The following is a 24,567-nucleotide window of genomic DNA, read 5'->3' on the forward strand; positions in this document are numbered from 1 at the left end:
TATTTAAGACTTGCACATAAATGTCCAACCTGACAAACTGTGTATCCATATCTCTTTGTGAGTTACTTTTTCACAAACGACTCTTGTACAAAGGTACAATTTACCTTTTCAACATTATAGATTTTACCTTTATTTTTCTTCCACTTGTGACACTTTTTTTTTAATTTGGTGTCTGAGAAGTAGCTTCAAAATGATTTAACATGAAAAAATGCTGTTATGATCCTATGTAAGTTAAAATTAGCAAAACTGTTGTATGATGTTTATATTCCGTCGATCGTATCCAACATGTATTCGTACTGTATCTATTTCCACATTTTCCCACCACTATGTCAAATATGTTTGGCCCCTCGGTGTGGATTCCTGTACGTGGTGAGGGGACCTACCAGGGAAGGTTTTGTTCTTCCAGTTTACCTCCTCCACGATCCAAACATCCACCCACATGTTTGCCGTGCGTGGCGATCCATGAAGGGGAGGAGAGGATCCTGGTGGTTGAGGGGTCCAACCCTAACACACCACTTTGGCCTTGAATTCCTGTAGACAGGCAGCCTTTGGGTCAATTGGCTGGTCCACTTGGGCTACAGTCAACCAAGTACCAGTGTTGGAAGTTCTCAATGGGTGTTGTGGACATTGTGTCTGATGCTTGTGTTTGGGTATAGTGCTCACGAATCTCTGGCGTTGCTGCAATGTCCTTGCATGACATTGTAGTGCGTCCCCTCATAGAGCTCCATGGTGGATGAGATCAGTGGGTATCGAAATTTCCTTTTTTCCTATGGATCCTCTTTCAAAAAATTTAAATAAAATAGTGAAAAAAAACAGTCAATAGGTAAACGACCACGTCTTGAAGACTGATCAGCAATCTTCAACGTCTGTACCACCAGTTGTACCTCATTTTCTCATCCTACATTCTCTTTCAGAAAAACCTTCAGGGCAAATGTTTCTCTTTTTAATTCAGAGGAGACTAGCAGGTTTTGCTGGCTCTCCAAAGTCCATAAAGAAGCTTCGATCTAGAGACATCGGTTGAAATATCCACAACCCAACACAGTGAACTCCTCTTGAATTCAAAGGCAATTGGGGATATACCTATTGAGGTTACCCTCATGCTACCTTGAATTCATCACGAGGAGTTATTGTAGAGAGGGATTTGAAGAACGTCTCCAAGTCAGAGATTCTCGCTGGTCTCTCCATTAAAGGAGTTTCTGCAGTGAGACGCATCTCCACTCGCAAAGATGGAGTTACACTGCCGACAAATATCCTTGTTTTGACATTTACATCACCACATGCACTTGCCACCATCAAGGCAGGTTATCTAATTTGCAGGGTATGGCAGTACATTCCAAACCCTCTCCGATGTTTCCAATGTCAGAGTTTCGGCCACTCAAAGACGTCATGTCGTAATTCCCTGACATGTGCTCGTTGTGGTGGCAAGGACCGTGATGCCTATGAGTGTGACACGGACCCACATTGTGTTAACTGCAATGGTTCTCACCCTTCTTACTTTTTTTTTGCCCAAAATGGTTGGAGAAAAAAGAGGTAGAGCGTTTGAAAATGACACATAACATTAGTTATCCTGAGGCTCGGAAATTGCTGTCCACCACTCCATCTCGGACATATGCTGCTGCACTTTGTTCAACAATTACAGTGGGAGTGTAGACAGATCTCTCTGTGCCTTCAAGAGAATCATTTTCAAAATAAATAGAAAGCCTTTTGACCTCCATGGTTAAAAAGGTTGATGAATTGACTTCCACACCCATCTCTGTTTCTCCCGTACATTCTAACAAACCTCAAGATCCACATCCTTCAGTTTCAAATACAGGCATTTTTTCTCCCACCCCAAGATGCAAAACAATCATTCATTTGCATCCTCAGTCACTGGAATCCCCTTCCAACAACAAAGACCTGCCCAATCGCCCCAGGGCAGGATCCAGGGAGGTCGATAGACCTCCTCCGACTAAGGACAGTAAGGAAAAAAGACATGGTCATAAACAGAAGGGTTCTCCAGCCACCTCGCCTACCCTTCATTAAAAATGGCCAGCTTGATACAATGTAACTGTTGAGGTATACGTTCTAATCTGGATGATATCAAAACACTGATTGCTTCCTACCATCCTGTATGTCTTTCCTTTCAAGAAACATTTCTGAAACCTGCTGATACAGTCACCTTTCAACAGTTTTCTCTGTACAGAAATGACAGGCTGTGTGATGGACGAGTACATAGAGGGGTGGCACTGTTGGTTGATCAGCATGTGCCCACCCTGGCTTTGTCACTCAGCACACCCTTGGAGGCCGTAGCCATCTGTGTTTCCTTGGGTCATACATACCATCACTGTTTGTTCTCTCTACCTGTCACCTGGAGAGACATATGATCAATTAGACCTTGATGCTCTCGTTGAATAGTTGCAGTCTCCCTTTCTAATTCTGGGGACTTTAATGGACATCATCCCTTCTGGGGAAATGCTTTTATTGATAGGAGGGGTCACTCTGTAGAGCGTATGCTCTCTGATCACAATCTTTCTCTTTTCAATACTGGTTCTTTCACTTATTTTCACGTACCTAGTCAGTCCTTTACTGTTATTGATTTCTCAGTTTGCTACTCTTCATTATTCTCCCATTTTTCATGGAGGGTTGACAATAATCCACTAGGCAGTGATCATTTTCCTATACTTTTGAGAGAGACTGGCTGTGGTCGATGCCACCCTACCCGCTTGCCCCAGAAGAAGCTGGATCAGGCAGACTGTTCCACTTTTACTGCTCTCGCAGAACTTGAACCTGCCATCGTGAATGAGCCATCAATAGATGACTGTGTGGCAGTGGTAACTGACTGTATTATACAAGCAGCTGTTCAGTGTATTCCTAAAACCTCAACACGTTTTCCACGATATCCTCGTCCGTGGTGGACTCCTGCTTGCCACTTGGCACGGAAGGCTCAAAAACGGGCCTGGGATACTTTCCGTAGATATCCCACACTATCAAACCGCATCATTTTCCAATGGATCCATGCACATGCTAAGTGGGTAAGACGTCATAGCCAGAAGGAATCTTGGATTAAGTTCACAACTAGCATATCTTCTACCACCAGTTCCAAGGTCATATGGGACACAATTCGAAAGGTCAGTGGGCACTACAATTTTTTCCCCCCATCTCGATCTTACTCTCTGATGGCCAAGAGGTAGCTGATATCCGGAACATCACCAATACTTTAGGTTGAAAGCTTCTGCTGGGTATCTAGCACTTCTGCTTGTTCCTCCACTTTCTTGGCCATCAAGACTCGAGCAGAGCATTCACCTCTTTCCTTTCGAACTGACTGTCTCTTTGACTATAATTGTCCCTTTACACTGGTGGAACTGAAAATGGCCCTTCATCGGTCTGGCAATACATCTGTTGGACCTGATGATGCACACTAAGACATGCTACACTATCTCTCTCCTGCTTCTCTTAATGTTCCTCTAATTGTCTTTAACCGGATCTGGCAGGAGAATGTTTTTTCCTGATAAGTTCTAAAATGAACTTTATTTCTAGGAGTTTGTTTGTTTCATAATTAAACACAAAACTACATAATGGGCTATCTGTGCTCTGCCCACCATGGGTATCAAAACCCAGGTTTTTAGCAGTGCAGGTCTGCAGACATACCACTAGGAACTTAATAGTGGAATCAGCACTTAATGGTTTTTCAGGAATGAAGTGCTAAAGTTACACAACACATTAGTAATTTTGCTCCACGATTTTTGGTTTTTATTATTATTATTAGCTCAACCAATCAGTAGATATGTTTAGATTCAAATGATACCAAAGGTAGGTTGTTCAGGTAACACTATCAAATGACTGTTGATATCATGAGATCATTAATATTCACTTATTGTCCTGAAAACAAGTAAATACACATTGCTGACTTAATTATCCCACTAGTCCATGGAGGGAAAAAACAAAAAAAACATAGGATAATTGAAGCACTTTTATATTTCAGTAGTTAGCCCATTGTTTAATCTAAGTGCAATTTTTCAATATTTTGTATTCTTATCTCAACAGCTAAAAATAAAAGAAGGAAAGTTATGTTTGAACCAGCTAATTTATGATTTGAACAAATGCCAGATTCAACATAAATAAACCCTAGATATTGTCCAACACCTAAAACTTTTGCAACAATTTCTGAGTGACGATTTCTCCAAAATATGTAACTTATTGTCTAGAATTGTAATAGCACAATTATTTATAAAAATATGGGAAAATAAACAATAACAGATAATCGAAGATTGTAGATAACAGAGGTGCTGGTAACTGAGGCACTAATGTAGCCCCCATTTCCATGTACAAATAATAGTGAAGTAATGTTAGGCATATCAGGTTCCTCTTTTTAGGCTGGTTCCTGCATCTGGAAATATTTACCACGTCTGATCTAAATGAACTTTCTTCAGATTTCTTACCTTACAGCTACCAACTACTAAGGTGTGAGCCACAACAGCAATAAAACCATCAATATGAGCTCCAAGGTCTCTGAAATGTATAAAACACACAACATATGTAGTTGAAAAACATAAAGTTAAACTTTTTGTTCATGAATAAATTAAATAAAAAATTAAAATACAATAAATATAACCTTACATGTTTTGTACAAATGGAGATTTATATGAATGAAGTGACATCCACCACAGATAGAAGTCACAGAGCTATGTTTAGTCTCTTTATTTAATTCATGGTAAATTCCCAACACTCAATATCACTTGGATAGGCTTATGTCTACAAGAACATGTCACAGCTATTTCAAAAATAGACTTACACATAATGAGCTTGTTAAATATATAGATTCAAATAACATTTTAAAGAAAGAAGACTTCATTGTTTTCCAATGAATGTGGAACAATTCACAATGCTAAGAATTTAAGACTGTTATGCAATCCAAAAATCACATTCCAATCTATAACAATACCCTAATTTTCAATATCAAGGCCATAGTTACAAAGAACGACCCCACACCTGAAATGTCACTACAACAAAAAATAGACCTACGTCTTGGTGCAATTAACAAGAATAAAAACAAGAACTAAAACTGACAAAGGTTTCTAAGCCAAAAACTTCCAGTTACATCTCATAACCAGAGACTGTTTCCCATAAGAAATATGACCACAGAGACTGAAACCACAATAGTCTCATTCAAACGTAACTGTAAAGTTTCTAACATATCCCAATTGACTTCTGAGCCTCTGGTCTGCTTAAGTGTAGACCAGGAAGTTGCATCTATACACAATAGAGAGTCATCGGTAAGACTGTCATAATGTGCAGCGTACAATTAATCTTTCTTTCTTCTACAAACTTTTCATAACAAAAGTTTCAGAAAATAATGGATAATCATAGTAAACAGAATAAGTGATCAATAATAGATTATTTTACAAAATACATGGTGTGAAAATTATTTTGAATTAAACTACAAAAAACTAAATATGGGTCTTATAACTAGGAGAAAAATAACTTTTGAAATTGTGTATTTTTTATTCAAAAACCAGCAAACTCACTGAACATGGATAACATTGAAAATTCAGTCCTAAATTAATTTTAATTGATTGCAAAAAGTTGTCTTTGTATACAAAACTTATTTTTTGGAGTTTTATTATACAATACTGCTGAGGTGCAGTTCTCATACACTCATAAACTTTAAGTATAAACAATTTGTGTTTGTTTATACAAGTTAAAAGGCTATTACACTAAGTTAAGATCTTACTTTAATTTTTACATGTAAATAAACCTTAAGTAAAGTACAAGGTTAGTGACCAAGGCAAAGTGTAATAGGGGGTTTATTTTGTATAAGCTGCAATGGTAGCCACAAAAACATGTTTGGATCTAACATAAAAAACACACTGACAAACTAGGATATGAAAAGGCACTGAAAGGTCTAGAAAAACCATTAAATATATCCACAGTAGATATCCACTGCTGCAAAACCAATGTGGAGAAGACAGATTCAAATGCTTTACAAACTAGAAAATGACTCCAAAACTGAAAAGTCAATAGCGTTGCTATTTGGAACATTACCAGACTTACCAACAAACAAATTACAAATGAATGTCATTTCCAAGTCTCAAAGGGAAAATGCTTTCCATTTCAAAATCACTGAAAAAATAATTAAACTTACCATCAAACTAAATTAGTGAAATACAGATGGGCTTCATCAGATACAGAATTTGTAGTGATACAATTTGCATGCTTTGAGAAATAAAAACACTAAAACAACCAGAATTGAACATCAGATTTTATCAACAAAGCAAAGGCAATCAAAAGAGTTAAAAAACTAAGTGTGAGATATTCTCTTTAAATCATGTTGTTTTCACTCACTTGATCTACATAGTGAGATCTTTTACATAGATTAACAAAGAAGAAAACAAAGAGCCCCTACATTAAGTTGATTGTGTACAAAGATATGTAACCATCAGGATGGCAGACAAAAGCAAACCAAGAGAGTAGTGAGAGGAGGCATAGAAGAAAGAAATGTAAAACAAAAAAAAAAGTGCAGTTAAGGAACGTGTAAGAATATGCAGGAATAGACACAACGGGTGAGCTAAGAAGTGAAAATAAATTGATAAACACTTTCTGCTTGAGACTCCAAGGTGAGAGCAACACCTCAGATACCTCATGGCAAATGAGAGAGAAGCAAGATGCAAGTCACGTACAAAGGATTGAAGGAGATGAACAAGAAAGAAAAGGGTGTCGTACCTGAATAGATGCCAACTACACAGAATCTGTATAGAGAGAGAGAAAGCCAAAGATGAGATCCTGACCTAAGTAGGAACAAGGAATAACCACAGACACCCCAGAAAAATTATCCAGAACCTGGTGGAGGGCTCAAATAGGAGATAAGAAGAAAACAATTCTAAAGAGATGAAGGTGAAGAGAAGGTAAAGACAAGAGAATAAAGCTCCAGTAAGGAATATAAGACAATCAAAGAAGGCAGAAGGGAAATGACCATAAGCTAAGTGTTTGATTCACTAAATACAGTGATAGCTCGGAAATTTGAAAAGATTAAAAGATTTTTATTTTATAACCTACCATGTCAATATTGGTAGTTTGTACAAAACTATACATTTTGTATTTTGACATCACAGATATCTAATTTGAACCAGTGATGCATTCAACATACCACATGAAAACACAAAAATAAATGTTTAGGTGTGTTTAATATTTAATGTATGATAAAAAAATTTGAATTACATTCTACAGCTTGATACCAACAGCTTAAGGAGATGTGTTCATAAAAGAGTAGTTCAATAAAATTTTGAATATAAGTCAACAAATGCAATAACAGGTTCTTTAACCCATGACCTAAGGTTAATTAGCTTTAAACTTGTAACAGTATATATCTTTTTATATTTAAGGTTTACTGTTTTATTGCCCTTTAAAATGACTTTTTTGGCATAATGTTTGGAAATCACTATAAAACGTACAGTTCATGTTACTATATAGAATTACATAACACAAAAGCTACTCAGAAGCATACCTCATGAAAATATCTTATTTTTCTTTATTTTACCTAATCTTGCCTAACCTAAAAAGTTTCTAATTTTTGCATTTTAATTTCTTTTATTATAATAAATAAAAAATACACAGGAAGGACAAAAACATCATGTACTCACCTAAGTCTTTTTTTTTTTTTTTTGATTGTAGATGATACTTTACCCTGGTTTCTTTATATTACGGTATTGCTGCCCTAAATAATGTTTTGTTTAATTAAATAATCATATACAAAATGCTGACAATGTCCCATAATTACCCCAACTTTTCCAGTTTCATCACTATGTGACAAGAGCTTGTTGATTTGTTTCCTGGGGAAATAAAGTTTTCACTCAAAGGGAAATATATAAATTTCTCTACAGAAAAAAAAAGTAAAATACTGTCATCTGATAGATTAAAACCTTGGCTTTCTGTTGAGGATAAATAATATAATTTTAGCACTAGCCCCATGCACATTTTCTGTACATGTCACAACATTCTTTAATAAACATTAAAAATCTAGTTAGATAAAAGCAATAGTGTTATACATACAGTTTTACAACATCTCCATCTTTCAATATGACATCAGGATCACTTCTCAGAGGTGAGAAATGGCAGATGCAGTTGTTCACAGAAACACATGTTGGAAAAGCAATACCTGGAAGAGAGAATACTGCTATACAATTCATGGAATTAAACTAAGATAGTACAAGCTACCCAAGAAAACTTAAAATTCAGTTTATAGTTGGAATGTATTAAGCTTGGGCTATTAGACATGTATGGCTTAAGTTATTTTTTTATACTTTGTGACAAACTTAGATCTATTTAAAAGAAAGACAAAATTACAGTTATGTAAGTGTTATAGCACAAGTAATTCTAGTTATTTAAATGGCACAATAACTTTTTTTACCTCAGAAACTAGTACCTAAAATTGATTTGAAAACCCAAGAGCTTTTATAACACCTAAAACTACATTTGGGAAGTCCCCTTAAGTAATTTTAAGGTCATTAAAATATTACAACTTCACTCATTCAAATTTTTAAAAAAGAACTTAAAGCTAGCAAAATATACCAAACTGAGTATTATACCATTTTATAAAATACAATATATAATCCTGCATTCAACTGAGTGACTGACTAATGAATAACATTTTAAACTAAATCAATGTATGAAAACTGTCATACATTGTCATATAAAACTGTCATTTTAAAAATATTTTTAACACAAGTCATTGGATCTGTACAATTTAACTCTTTGTGCTCAGGCCAAGTAAATGTCATAACCTTTCAGAGAGTTACATTCAAAATTTAGTTAAACAGCTTTATTATCAATGTATGTTAATAAACGTGGCATCAAAACAGTTTATAATTCAAAGTTTAAGTTCTTAATTTCAGGAGGAAGTACTGAAATTGATTCTCAATATTCACTTCTGTGTCACATGACAAATTTCCTCTTTGAATTTTCATTTTTAGATTTTCTCTATACAACTTACAAGAATATCCAACCAATTAAATATACAAAGTACAGATACTTGCAAACCAGAATATTGAAATTAATATTTCCTTTGACTAAAAATGTATTTCCATTAACACTTACCACCACTGACAACATAATTATTCTCAGACATTGGTTTTTCTTATGTTAGAATTGGTCTCGTATGGCTCCAGCCATTTATCCCCACTTGAAAGCTCTGAGCAATATCCAATTTGCAAATTTCTCTACCTCGATCAACGTACTCTCTATTTTGGTACTGCATATAAGCACCTCACTTAAATAATATAATTACTTTTTTTCAAGACTTACACCAGTTCTTAGTGGGGAGGTAGGGCAGAAGATTGTCAGCAGAGATAAGTATTACTGTAAATACATATTCAGTTTAGGAAAATGTTAACGTCCAAAACATATTCTCCATCTGCTGATAATACAGCTAGAATCCCACACCGAGAAAGTGGAGGGGCTTTTGAGAGCATGATCCATACAGAAAGCAAAATAAAAGTAGTGCACAAGCAGGGAAACCACACTACATACAGAACAGGTATGCTATGCTCTTCACCTGCAGCCTAGTTGATTATAGGCCAGCCCTTACCAGATAACCAAAGTTCTACAACTTTGTCTTGATTCCTATACCCAATGTTGGTGGTTAGGACTATTGGAATGTAATGACATAGATAGATATGCTTTTGACTGGATCCCAACCTGTACCCCTATAGTGATGTGTTTCATGCCACCAGAATCACAATGAGAAAGTATGTAACACTGAAGTTAGCCAACTTTCTCCTCTACCTGAAAAAAGTCCAAAAATCAACATTCCAGGCTTAGAACAATGAGATCACATATGCTGTACTCAACCAAAGCAAAAGTCTGGAATTAAGAACATTCATCCTCACTTCTCAACCAAGTGAGCAAGGAGTATTCCATTTACTCCTGGAACTAAGTAGAGGACATGGAACTTGTGCTCAACTAAAGGCATAGGACTACTTCATTTTCAGAATTACAAGAAGATAATAGACTTTATTCCATGAATAACATAAAAAAACACCAATGATCAAAGAGAAGGGCCATGTACATCTCAATTTGTTTGCCTAGTGTCAAATCTGAACAAGAATTATGAGTAGGCTTCCTGACATCCAGGGATCCAAGTCTCCAACTTTCCCCTCTTCCTCAAAAGTGGAGGAGCACACTAACGCTCTGGAGAAAAATTTTGTCCACAACCCAAGTGACTGGAAATTTGGTGTGGTTAGGACTCTCTAACTACACTACTAGAATCTGTGGGTTACAGCAATTTGGAGAGACCTGAAGAACAGTGTTCTGAAAACAATGCAACAAGTTAACAAAATTCCCTAAATTTTTAAAAGCAAACTGACCACATTTTATTTAACTCGAATATCAGTGGGGACAGACAGGATCCCCTTTCACTTTACTCGTGATTGTCCATGAGTAGGAATCCATACTACAGTGATACCATCTGGTAGGTGCCCATATGGTCTTATGGAGCACCTGTTGCAACCAGTAGTAAGAATAAGAAAATTGGTACTACTGTGAAACTGGAATGAGAGGAGCACACCTGTCTGAGCAACACTCACTACAAAGTTGGATCCAGTAAAAGCAAGATATAATGGACCTTGGAAAATAGACAAAATTATATAAAATCACCTCCTACTCCTTATAATCCAGCGGATGTTATTAAAAATGGCCATAAGGTAGAGAAATAATTCCAGAAATAGCTTCCCAAGCATATAAAGAACATAAGAGAAAAGCAGTAAGAGAAGTCTGAAAACCAGAATACCAGCCCATAAAATATCTCCCAGTGGATAAAAGAAATAGATAGCAAATGGCAAATGTGCTGAATCTGATGAGATTTAACCCAGCAGATACCTCACCTGTAGAGACCAAAATATGCAAATGGATATTCGGTAATCCACCTATCAGAAAATGAGGAAAATCAAGGGAAACTGAAGGATCCCAATTAATATACAGTAAAGACAATCACCACTAGAGAAGATAAAGTGGTTCACATAACACTTCCAGGCCTGATAAATCAAAACAAATTACCAGTTTACAATCGATTGCTGAGGTGAAAAATAGATGACAAGAGAAGTGAAAAGATAATGTATCCCCTTCACTGACTGCAAGAAACTTAGAAAGGACCTATAAGTATATGGCAGAACTTAAGGGGAGAGAAAAGTCCTACAAACATGTCAGCAGCTAAGAAGGAAATTTCCACCAGGAGATGGAAAATCAAGGCAAGCAAACACATGTAGAAGGGCTGTCTATCCCATAAAACAATATATATCTCAAATGGTTAACTGAAGAAAAATATACAATCCAAATTAGACTTGCAAGAATCTTAGTAAAGAAAAGTGTTAGAAAATAGAATCCAAATTCTCCCTAGTATCAACAAGAAAGGCAACTTCAGAAGCCTAGGAAAAAAAGACCCCAGAACAAATGAATGCCTCCATCTCTCAACAGATAAAAATAAGGACAGCCCCTACAAAAAGTAATCCTTCCTTGACTGTAGAGAGATACTAGATAACAAAGGAGTAGGAAAGCTTAAATTAACCATCTTGCTGTCAAGAGTAACATGGAAATTAACACCTGCAAATATCATGTCTACTTTGATGATTTTTTAAAAATTATAATTACAATGAAAAAGCATGAAACAACACGTAAATCATAATCTATAATGGGATGAATCATAACTCTTTGACAGAAAAAACCGTGTACAATTCTTGGTTGAAAAAAAGTGATTACATTATCTAAGTGAGGTGCTTATATACAATACAAGAATGGAGGGTGCACTGGAGAGGGTGGAGTAACTTACAAATTAGATGTTGTGAAGAGCATTTATGCAAAGTATATGAGAATTAAAAATGAAACACCAAAGATTAGATAAGCAAAGCCAATGTCAAAGTACAGTTATATTGTCAACAGTTGGTAAGTATGTTTTGGAATTTGAGGCTCCTACATTCTTGATTTGCTGAGATACAAATACATTTTTTAAAGCTATCAGGGAAACTTTTCCCATCTTATCACTTTTTTAAATTATTTTATCTGAACTAGATATTCTGATTTGTGGACATGTTCATTAAAACACAGAAATATTTTTTTTTATCTATCTATCTATCTTTATGGCAGCAGATATAGCCAGTTTGCCTCAGACTGTTTATGCATGATGTGTGGCAATTATTGTTTAGTTAAGAGTTTATAGTTTAATTGGAAAACTAATTATATTACAGTAAATGTTTGTCTCTTCCAAATAAACATTTTAAAACACAAAAATATATTGGACAATAGAAGATAATGTTCCAATTATATTATAACAGTTGTGGGACATTATTTTGTAGTGCCCAATATATTTTTGTGTTCTAAAATGCCTAATGAAAAAAGTAAAGCCTAGCATAATTATGAATTACACTTTGAAAAACCACATAGTTCATGCACTTTGCTAATGAGCTACCACATGGAAAAAATCACATGGTTCATGCAATTTACTGATGATTTACTGCACCATAACATGGAGTATCACTCCACGGATCATCAAAAGTGCAAGGTCAGATTATGTGTGATGAGATATGATACAGCCTATTCAGTGAGGAATGTACAATATCGATGAGTTTATAACTACATCCAGTTAGTTTAAAAGATGAAAGATCTAAGAACAAGAATAAATCACAGTGGGAACCTCAAAAAATCTGCAAGTGCCAAGTTACATCCAACTATTCAAACTGGACATAAAGATGATCAGGATCAGAATAACCACAGAAGGTTAAGAAGAATGGAAGAAAAATGAGAAAGAGCAACAATCTTCCTCTCAAGCTGCCCAAGTCTTAAGAAAAAACAAGTGGTCAGGGAACAGGTTCAAGGAAGATCTGTGAGACAAAGAGCATGAGGCATGTGATGCATAAAGATCAGACTTGTGACAACCACACACACAAAAAAAAAGACACTAAATATACAAGTATTGAGAAAGAGGTGGTATAATAAACAAGTAGTCAATACTTCAAAAGGGATCCTACATTAAAGTTCCAGTTGAGCAAAGGAATTAGAAAAGGAAGGAAAGAATGAATAAGTGCAAGGTAAAATTTGAACAGGGAAAAAGTCAAGATTCAAAAAGGCTGCTTACTAGCTTTTTATAACAAAAACTGACCATCCTCAGTTGAAAAATCAGGTAGAAAAGGCTAAACAGTTGGCAACAATAACACAGCCTAGTAGGTGAGTGTGTCAGATGAACCAGTGATGAAAAACATGCCACTTTTGTTAATAGACAAGAGTAGAAGGGAAATATGCATGAAATAAAAGAAGAGCTACAAAGCAAAAAAAAAGACGTGACTGATGAGCAAAGAGACCAGTTAAATCCCACTCTGAAGACAAACTGGCAACAGTTCTGGGTGAAAACAGACATATGAGATTGTAGTAAAAGTGCCAAGGATTATAGAAAAGGGGTGTTGGGCACCAGATGATGAAGAAGAGGAAACAAAGACAAAGTTACCCAAAAGGGGATTAATAAAAAAAGCCAAGACATGGGAGAAGGAAAAGAAAAAGGTACATGTACATAAAAAGATTATACCAGTCCTGGCTGAAGTCCTCCCCACCCAAAACAGCCTGGTGGGATACCAGTGATCAGAAAAGGGAAGGTCTGGTATTGAGAATATCAGCAAAGGTACTTATTACTGATATGGCCACCCTGTAGGAACAATCCTGTCCAGGTGAGAAAGATGATCCACCATCAAATTCAAAGCCTCTCGACATGAAATAAAACTGGAAAGTTCAACATGCAGAAGCAAAAGTGTTTGAAATGAGTCCTATCCTGATGACAGAAAAAAAACCAGCAAAACTGTTAAGAGTGTGTCATGACCAAACGATCCACCAGCTGTGACAAGAAATAGGAATATGTCAAACAGGTAGTCAAGAGTTCCAGAAAGTTGATGTGGAAAGCACACTCCATACAAGACCAAACCCATGAAGCTGTGAAGCCATCCAGGGATATGTTACAAATTGTAACAGATACATTGAGGCAGAGATTGAAATCCAAATGTAGAGAACCATTGCAATGTCAACTGTGGTGTTGGCAGCATTACAAAAGAAGACTATAAGAAACATTTCACGAGTTGCTCAAAATCCATTGAAAAATACCTATGATGAGCTTGACCTAAATAGACAAGATATTTCAGAAATGCAAGTCCCCAAAAAGAGTTAGAACATCTTTCACAGAAAGCACAGAGTAGGTAAGAGTCAAAGTTACTAACTGCTCTTTGACTCTCAGGCTTAACCTTCCCAGAGATGAAGTAATGTGGATCAAAATGAGAAGACTGTAAACATGGTGAGGAAATGTCACAATGACTCAGTTGAATATGTACAAAACACAACTCATGCTAAAGGGAAAAACTTGAAACTCATATATACCTTATCCTGGTGAACAAATCTAAGAAAATAGCAGGAGGATGAGGCAACTGGAATTGTCCAGGGAGAAAAATCCAACTGAAGTGGAAGAAATATCTTCATCTTGAACTAAGGAACCACAAGACAGTAGTTGCAAAAAAGGTTGATAACTGGTTATGGGACATGAGTATTCAATCTCTTCAAAGGAAATAAAAAAAAATGAGAATAAAACACTGGAGAGGAGCACAGGATCCTTTCAATGACTCTCCTGTTAAAAAAATCTGATAGTACAACTTTGAGATACAGAAGATACATAGGCTTGGAAAATAGAGGAAAAATAGAGATGAGAAACAAAATAATTTGAGTAAGTAATTGAATAACAGTAACTGTTTGGCTTCAAATGGAGTCATTCAGGGGTTTGCAAATCAAAACAGAAATTTGCTCCCCCCAAGACTTGAACTAAGTAGGTACAAAGTAGTAAGCTGTCTGTGGAATGTGTGACGGCTAACTTGAAGAGAGGGAAGGCAATGAAAAGAAGCAAAGGGAGAAGAAACAGGAAAAGAAGGAGATGGAGAGTTCACTGGACTGAGAAAATAAAATGGATTCCCAAGATTGGAAGAGATAAGAAAACAAGGACTGGTGATGGATAGCCTCAGCTCAAGTCTCCAGATGATTGACTAAACTTTGGCCACGTAATTGAAAAGTACCAACTGCAGATCCCTAGAAAATGTTTCAAAATCAAAGTTTTAGGCTTCACAGAAGAGATAAAGAGAAGTAAGGAAAGAGATGGGTAGGTAAAAAGGTGAGGATGGAAAAATTGACCATTAGAGAAAATTACTGGAGACAGGGGATCAGCTCTATAAGTGAGTAAAAGTAATTCCATGGCATACAGGAATGGAAAGGCCAAGAGTTATAGGAAAGGAATCCTGGAGTCAAGAAGCACAAGTTGTGTGTGTGCGTGCGTGCACATGCGCGCACACATGCATGAACACACAATATTGTGCCAGAAACTTGTGAGTATGGATACACATATTTGAAAAATGAGGAAAAGCTACATAACCTTTGGCACGAGAGCAGGGTACTAAAAAACAAGAAAAATAAAAAGACACGGATAAAACAGAAAGTAAACAAACCTGAGAAATGAGATCTAGAAAGTGACTTGGAAGAGAAAGTGTCCTCAACAAGTAAAGAGAAGCTTAGTGCAAATCTAGGAGGTAGAAAGGACTATCACAATTACTTTCCCTGTGATTGGGTTCAGAAATTGTGGAAGGCAATTTCAACATAAGAAGGAGGAGATGAAGCATTTTCATGCCCCTTATAAACATAAGTAGATAATTTCTGAAAAATGCTCAAGTATGATTATTATTTGTGAAAATAACATGCTAATATGTCTGTATAATGGTCTTTCTGAGCTCAAAAATGCTTTTTAAAATCTTTAGTTCTTGCAGACACTAGTTTGCTGGTTTTACTCAAAAGTCAATAAATAACCTGGTAGCAGAAATGTTATGAATTTTTAAGACCTCAGTCAAATTACTAAAACTGATATTAAAAAGCAGAACAATAAACATTATTTTAAACAATATTTTGGTCTTATCTGTGAAGCATAATTTAAAAATAAAACAAAAGATTTTTAGACATAAAAATAGAAGCACTGAAATTACCTTTTTTTAATTCCTTTTCTTTTTTAAAGACTTTTCCAGTTTCTTCTAATAGCAGACTGTCACCAAGTTCACATATGCTAAGTACATTTTCTCCATCTTTGCACTTTTCTATCAGTCTCTTTAAAACACCTTTACACATACAAGAGAAAAACTTATTTTTTAACACATTCTATAATAAAAATACCAAGATTTCATGCTATTAATAAACTGTTCCTTTAAGTTACAACAGAAAACAGGTTGGTATGGGTATTTACACTCTTACTGATAAGGAGAGAACAATGTTTCAACAAAGGTTAACCTGAAGATGCTAGGAAAGTCAAAACGTTGTTCTCTCCTTATCAATAAGTGTTAATACCCATACCAGCTGTTCTGAAATACATTTTTATTTCAAGTGGGTTTCTCGTCACCATGAGGAAACTAGTTTTATGGTAGTTGCTTTTCTGTCTGGAATTCAAAGAAGCTGATTCACCATTCTTTAAACAAGTGAATATGGCCTTGCACAAAGTTACAATAAATGATGTTTGGACAACATGTATTGGTTCTTCTATAACTTTATTAATAAAAAGAAGTAATCTGCTATGGTGATGCATAAACTGACTTAAATTACTTCAACAAAGAAACCGTCACTTACTGCTAGCTGTAATATATTTATGTGCAAGGATTTTTCTTATTATAACCAAATATTTTGTTTATATATTTTGTGTATTATATGTATGAAAGATTGGAAATGTAGTTAACAATTGTTATTTTGCAACATTACAACTTCTAGTTTTAATCTAGAAATCTAATTAAGGCTGAACATTATATAAACACATACATGTTAAAAAGGTTATTACCATTATTTGGATGTGTTGTAACAAATATAAAAATTTATAAAAAGAATTGCACTTCTCAAACACAATCCAGTTAACACAGTAAAAGTTGATGTCCAGCAATTTGGTAATATGAATAACATCTCAACCAGAGTCTATCATATGATGATAAGTTAACAAACCAATAACAGTCTTAAAAAATCCTTACACTAAAACCTGATGCATTATGATATGAATAAATTACATGAAAGATTACACTTAACAAACTCAGCCTGCTTTACACATTGAGATTGAGTTGTTGTTAAGTGGTTTACTAATATAAATAGAATCTAAGCCATTACTACATCTTTCATATTCCACCCAGCCTCAAGATTACTAATGTTAGGTAAAAGGCCTAGTCAACACAGTATAAAGCACGTACAATATGATTGACAAATTATATACTCTTCTTAATTTTAATTCAGAAGTTTTTATTAATAAATTTCATTTCTGTTTCAGTAATACTGATCAAGAATATTTCACAAACTTAAAAAGATGGAAAGTGAGAAAAATATAAATATGTTCAGTGTCATCATTACGCTACCATAATGTAAACTGGTTTGGTTTGCCACCTATCAAAATATTCTATCGGTAGACATGAGGTTTAAATTATCTCAAAATTAGGTGTGACTAAATAAAATGATAAATAACTAAGTAAAAAGGTTTTAGCTAAAATGATTTTTAACATCACTCTTACGTAATAATTTAAATGCTTGTTTAGGAAAACAGTTGTCCTTGAAACACTAAATATGCAAACTGTAACTGAACTTACACAATTGGGATTCATAATTTCTGAAATTTTACAATTAAAATAAATTTCATGCAGATACTTATTTGCTTGTTGAGTTTACTTTTATGTTTTCAACAATTGTGACTTTAGGTTTTGAGTGCCCTAACACAACATACAGCATGAATCAACACCCCCCAGAATTCTCCACCCTCATGACTTCTTGCGTGTGCATCAAAAGAATGTACACAAGCTCCAATTCTTCACAACAATCCAGATTTCTTAGTTACAGTTATGATAGAAACCACAAAACTCATGGATGTGTAGAGGTAAAAAGATATAGGTACGTTTTTTAAATTCATTTTATTTCTTAAAATACACAGCTCAAATCAGTTGAGGGTTTCCTCTGAAATGTTAAATGTCAAAATACTTGCACTGACATATTTGATTTGAACTTTACAGGTTGGGCTCTTTAGCAGAAAGGTAAATCAAAACCACATAAAATGAAAGATATATCAAGCAAAGTTTGAGTAGAATACAGAAGCAGAATAAAAGCTGGTTCTGTTTGATGAAGTTTTGTCTAGAACAACTGTAGACATTCAAGTAACATATCTTGACTAGACAAATACATTCAAACATGAAACCTGATAAGGATGAGTCAGTTTTTGTATTTCATAAAATGATTCCTTAACTTCAGATGCTCCTGTAATTATTAATTGGGGGTATCAATCACTATAATTACACCTTGTTAAGACTTCCATGTACACAACAGGCATGGTTCCAAGTGGTAATTACACAGGTAACAGAGAATGATTCACCTGCTAGTGACTCCATTTGGCTTAATGAATCACAACTAGAACAAATAAAATTTCAAACCTGAAGACACAGCAATGTGATTTAATTAAAATCTGAGCAAGTTTCCAGATTCTTCAATATATTAGCTTGCAGAATATTTAAAAGATCCTGCAATTGTAAAATAGTAATACATAACACAAATTTCACATTAAAGGTGTTCAGGAACAGCATGGTAAACAGAAGGGACTTGATGTACACTTTTCTAATTTAGCAGGAACAAAACTGAGAAGCATAATTCATCATAAAGTTTAAGCAGCCTTTTGCAAAATTCCCTGATAGATTCAGTGCAAGTTTACATTTTCTTATTCTAAACAAGTATTTATGATAATACTTACCTCCTCTCAACTTTAGCTTTATCCCAACAAAACTTTCTCTTCTTTACCCATCTACGAATTGATATGAATTATACCTTACTTGCTACAGTGTTTATACCACACTGTATTGTTCCAAGTGATTTATAAACTTGTACATCTCTCTCCAAGTACGCCAGCAGTGCAGGAAAACTGGTGTGCAAACTGAAATACAGAAGAGCACACTAATTGGGTCTGCACTACTTAACAGGCATGCTATTCATCCAGATAGTGTAAAATCTAAAATACAGGTGGTAAAGGCCAACCAGCCACAGTGTAAAAAGCAAAGCATCATGAGAAAACATGCAAGTAAGGACATTTATTCCTAGACTGGTTCCTTGTACAATACCAGATGCACCTGGTCTATAAATGTTGCACATGCCCATAAGATGCATCCAGACTTCAACCACATAGATGAGGTTTCACTTCTCATTGTTGGAATTATAGGCCTGTGAACCTAAACTAATCCAAGGTGTTGTGGCTAAGGCATGGAAACAACAATGTGATATGACTGTGTGACATATGATATTAAGGGAACCCAACCTAAAAGTTACAGAATGTTGCACATGAAGTCACCACAATAACAAAGAAAAGAAAAGAAACACAAAAAGTTGATAAACCCTCACCCCAACCTGAGAAGCACAAACACAACAAACTAAACTTTTAAACTGTGGATCCTTTCACACCTTACTCCAACAGAAGAAAAAAAGAGATCCTTCTGCTCAAAATTACAAGCATAAATCCTAACTCTCCAACCTTAGAAGAAAGACAATGCCTCCTGCCCCCAGAATTATGAGGAGGATGTGAAATTAACAAAGTTCAACTGTGGCTAAGGACATAATGGTCTGTATGTGTAATTACAAGGACTCAAGAACCCTCTTTCATGACCAAAAACAAGAGCCAAGCTCAACTTCCTTCCACCACTTCAGCAACTGGAAACTGGGAGTGGCTGGAAACTTCTTCACTGCTCTGTAATGTAGAAATGAGGGGAGAATTTATGTTTGGGGAGTTTCAAGGAACAATGTTCTGGACACAGTATAATGGGTGAACCATGTTCCCTCTTTTGAAAAGAAAAACCAACCCTGATTTATTCAATCCAGGGTTTAGCAGGGATAGGCAAAATCCTTCTGTACTTTATTCATGAAAGTTCATGTATATTATTATTTATGGCACTGAATAATTCTGTACCACTAAGAAAGCTCAAAGGTGGTCTTAATGAAACACCCCATCTGAAGAGTGCTCATTGCTACCAGGTATTTTATTTATTAGTCTACTGATAGCTAGTGCAATGTTGGACAAAACATACCTGACCAGACAACATTCACCACTGAGTGGGATCAAAATGATAATGATAAGAAAGAAAGAAATGATAGAATACATTATAAAAAAAGAAGTTACTCACTGACACACACAAACAGAGGCAGGTGGAATAGCCATGGTGTTAGGCAAAATACATCTGAGGTGGAAAGTGCTAAACCATGTAAATAATGGCATTAGATGCACTTCTTCAGTGAAAACCTGTTATAATTAATATGATCCAAATAAATCCAATATATCAAAGTGACAGGGGAGTAAGTCATGTGACACAGTAGGATTCAATGGAACAAACTGTAACATGAACCCCAAAATGCTGAATATGAAAGACAACCTAGATCTAACTGGTCTTATAAATGTGAAATGGGAGGGAATACACAGAAGAGAAAGATATATCTCTTTCTCTAGCTGCTGAAGTTTCAGGAAGAAAAAAAACTATCGAGAAAAAACAGAACATAAATGGAATGGTAAAAAGTCCTGTGAATATGAAGCACAAATGCTTTTGAACATCAATGTTCACAAGTTAATAACTGAAGAAAACAAGTCTTAATTGAAAAATTATATAGAAAACATGGCTTCAAAGGTTCAAAAAGTGGACAGACTAAAGCATGGAGAACCACTATAATATCCTAATCAAGAAACTGAAAAGGACAATGAGGACAGAAAATATTTCAGAAGAAATGACAAAACTGGTGACTCAAAAACCAAAAGTTGCCGTATTTGGTAATAATAACACTAAAGAGAAAGCTACAGTAATCACATAAGAACATCATCATAATTTTTGGCATTGATAAAACACGAATAAGTAATAATAGGAAGGCTATATGGGCCACTTTCAACAAAATGTGACAATTAAGACTAAATGATGTCTATGCTTTTTTCTGTCTTCTCTACGATCAAACCTTGTATTTTAGTTTACATTTGCAAAACGTATTTATTCCCTCAAGGAAAAAAACTGTTTAAAGTTCTTTTGTCATATCAAATAAAACACTGGATTTAAATGCAACAAAAAATGTCCATACTGCTTGCAAAAAAACTAGGCACAAGCAAATCAAGCATTGCCAACCACTTGAGTGTGACTGGAAAGATGTAAACATTGGATTAGTGGGTTCTGCATTGATGATCAACAAAATTGGCATTATAAGACCTGTCAAGGATGATGCTCCAAAAATTGAACTAATTTGGAATCAAGGTTCTGCCTCATCCACTTACTCCCCAGATCTTTTCCCAACAGATTTTCATTTTTTCAAGCAAAAGTGGAGAATACAATAAAAAAGTTGTACAATCTCAAATGACACAAATGGTGAAAGTGTATTTTATATGACTATTAAAAAAATTATTTCAGGTTTCTGAAAAAGGATTAATAATTCTAGATTAGCTTATGTTAGATAATTTATCCAAGAAAAATACATGGCCCACATTTCTGAAATGAGTGCGTCTTTACTGTTACCATGGACAACGTTTCCCAAGGAATGATCACCAACATCCACAGAGATGGCAGCACCTTAGCTCATATGAAAGATCAGGATGTAGGAATCAGCCATATTGGCTCCAAAATCAAACAGGACTTTGAAGTGGACAAGAATCTGTCGGGCAAGTTGCTCAACTAAAGTTGTCTCATAAATACAATGTCTTTACCGTCACTGCCAAAACATGTATGAAAACATACAAAAGCATTGTATATATATATATATATATATATATATAAAGAGCATTTGTTATTTCCTCAATCAGAAGAGAAATGTAGGTGCCTCATGGCAAAAGGTTATTTAAATATATCTTTAATGGTGTCTTTACCATTACTTTTGTGAGGTAATGGTAAAGATAAGATGGTAACAGTATAGACATGTTAAACTTAAGTTAAATACTGAATTCCCCCAAACTTAAATGTTTATGATTCTTATGCATATCATATCAATTTCAATAATGGGTAACCTTGACTTCTTCTTCTTAATTATAGTTAATATCACATGGACAGGCCTGTCTTTGTATTCCTAAATAGAGGTTTCTAAATCCTGTATAAGGATGTTACCTCATCAGGTCAGTTTCCCCAACAGCTATTGGCATGTCTTTTGGTCCGGTTGGGGAAATGTTTGAGTCTGGTGAGAAAAAAATCTCAACAACTACCTTTCTTCCATTTCTCTAAATCCATTTAAAGCTTTGTAAGCTTCATAAAGTTCCTGTCTCTTTCTATCTACTGCAAAATACTTCAACCCACTCATAAGCTGAGGTGAAATAGGCCTTTAATTCATTATTCACCGACAAATAATGTTTACATGGTGAACAAAGTGAAAATTCTGCTGCGTTTTCTATTCCAGTGATGCAAGATGCCTAAAACAAAAGCAGAAATTATGAGAGCTATGCAGGCGAGAAGGAAGGAAGATAGCGAAGCACATGCTGTTTACCTAGCAAAAGAGAGAGAGAAGTAAATCAAAATTGTTGATTGGTCCTTTGCACGGTTTCACTGAAACTGAAAAATCATAATGCTTCTTTGCCTGATTACACGATATGATCAACATAGTAAGTTTGATTTAAACTGTTCTGAGACAAATCTGTTGGCCAAGATTGCCCAATACCCTATCATTAAAACTGGTACCATCAACCATTGTACAGTCGTACCTCATTAATTCACAGTAAGACGGGTCCAAAACACTGCATTTTATGTGAAATACATTTTACAGTTTTATACCGTACAAATTCTTTGTGGGTATTTTATTGCTTACAAACTTTATTTTTGCTTGAACTTTTCAATCATACAAGCAGTCGACAATCAGGGTGCTGCATGTTGGCAAAGATGGTGGCTTTCATGGAAAAATCTACTTGTAAAGTTTTGGTATCAGAAGCAAAAACTATAAGAAGAAATCCATAAATTATTTAAGCATAAATTAATGAGGTCTCTCTGTACTTGTGTTCTTATCCTTTTTTATAGACATATGACTTGGGCTGAGTTGACAAGTTTTGTAGTGTGTACATGTACAATCATTATTCTTTCATCACTGTTAAAGGAATTTCAAACATTATATCTCAGGTATCAGCAATGGATAGCTCAAAGGAAAATAAAAACTATACATAGTCTCAGTAAAAGAGAACAGCTCACTCAACGGTGTATATGGAAACGGGAGAAAAGAAGACAATGGCAACTGTACAAGTAGAACCAGAGCCTCAGTCAGATTTAAGTCTCTGACCTAAAATCTCTTAAAAATCCTCAAAGTTCTGAGCATCTTCCATCTCATCAAAAAGTAGTGGGAAGAAAGAAGCTACGAAGAGAGGTGAAGCGTACTTACAGGAAAATCAGGAGCTGGGAAAAAACAATTAAGAACTTGAGGAATGAACTGAAAAAAGTGAAAAGAAAAACCAAGAAATTATTACAACAGCAAACAAATATACCCAAGGACAACACAGGTCTGAACACCAGTGGCACAAATGTTCAGCATGCAGATCCATTACCAGCAAAAAATGCAAGATTAATGGTTAGATCTGGCAACATAAAAGATATTCAAAAGCAGCTCACATTTGACTTTGCACTCTAAGATGAAATACAACAAAAACTCAAGGGCAATGCAATGGCTATAAAAAAGAAGAGATCATTTTGATAAATATAGATTAAAGAAGAAAGCTAAAACAGACCTGGCCATCTCAAGGAGACAAAGGATAAACAGAATGAAATCAACAGAACACTGGAAATGGATGAGGATGGAATGCTCAACAAAATTCCAACAGCAGTGTGAAAACTAGTGAATGGCTTTTATCATAGGAATGATGTTAGCAGACCTGCTTGTAGGAAGAAAGAAACTATTATTCGGAAAAAAAGAGAAGAGACTGAAGAGATATCTATGTGACACATTAAAGAACTTGAGAATGAAATTTCTGGCTGAAATTTTGCAGGTTTTCATTTCTGATACTTCCTTTACAAGGCTTTGTCGCTTTTATGGTGTTTGTCCAAATGTAAATAACAGGGACAAATACCACAGTATGCAAACTGCATACAAATTGTGAATTGCTTGCTTCAAAGCTGAACCTTCTTGGGGTTATAAAGAGCAAAAATGTCAAAGATATTATCAACTCTATTGTTTGTTGAAGAACAAATATGTCCTGTATGTATTTAACATGTACCAAATGCAGTGGTAGTATGAGTAACATACATGTCACTGGTACAGATATTGAGTCATTCAGAGAGCTCATCAAATACTACTAGTGGCAAAATAAATTTGAAACATGCACTAGTATCAAAGATGAGGTCTTTCAGTAAACATAAATGCCAAAGAATCGTTAAATGATTCAGTTAAAAAATGTTTGTAACCTGTTTGAATCTCAATTACAAGAGATGTTGCCACACCAGTACAGGTTAATTCATCAGTACCATGAGATTAGAAAGCTTAAAAATGGATTAGCAAATGATGAATGTATTGCAGATTGACTTTAGCCAAAATTATGAATGTAAGCTGAGTACCGAAATT

At 35.2% G+C, this 24,567-nt stretch overlaps 1 protein-coding gene across 2 annotated transcripts in view; it reads right to left on the bottom strand.

Moving 5' to 3' along the window:
- Positions 1-24,567, bottom strand: part of LOC143232090 (proliferation-associated protein 2G4-like) — a 77,167-nt gene that overhangs the window by 38,494 nt on the left and 14,106 nt on the right. For both annotated transcript variants that reach the window (XM_076467160.1, XM_076467159.1), the window contains 3 exons: positions 16,014-16,142; positions 8,026-8,131; positions 4,419-4,488 (listed from right to left, as the gene is read on the bottom strand). In XM_076467160.1, coding sequence (XP_076323275.1) covers positions 4,419-4,488; positions 8,026-8,131; positions 16,014-16,142 — 305 coding nt within the window. The remainder of the gene's footprint in view (positions 1-4,418; positions 4,489-8,025; positions 8,132-16,013; positions 16,143-24,567) is intronic.

This window comes from Tachypleus tridentatus, chromosome 11 (genome assembly GCF_004210375.1).
Source record: "Tachypleus tridentatus isolate NWPU-2018 chromosome 11, ASM421037v1, whole genome shotgun sequence".
Classification (NCBI taxonomy): domain Eukaryota; kingdom Metazoa; phylum Arthropoda; class Merostomata; order Xiphosura; family Limulidae; genus Tachypleus; species Tachypleus tridentatus.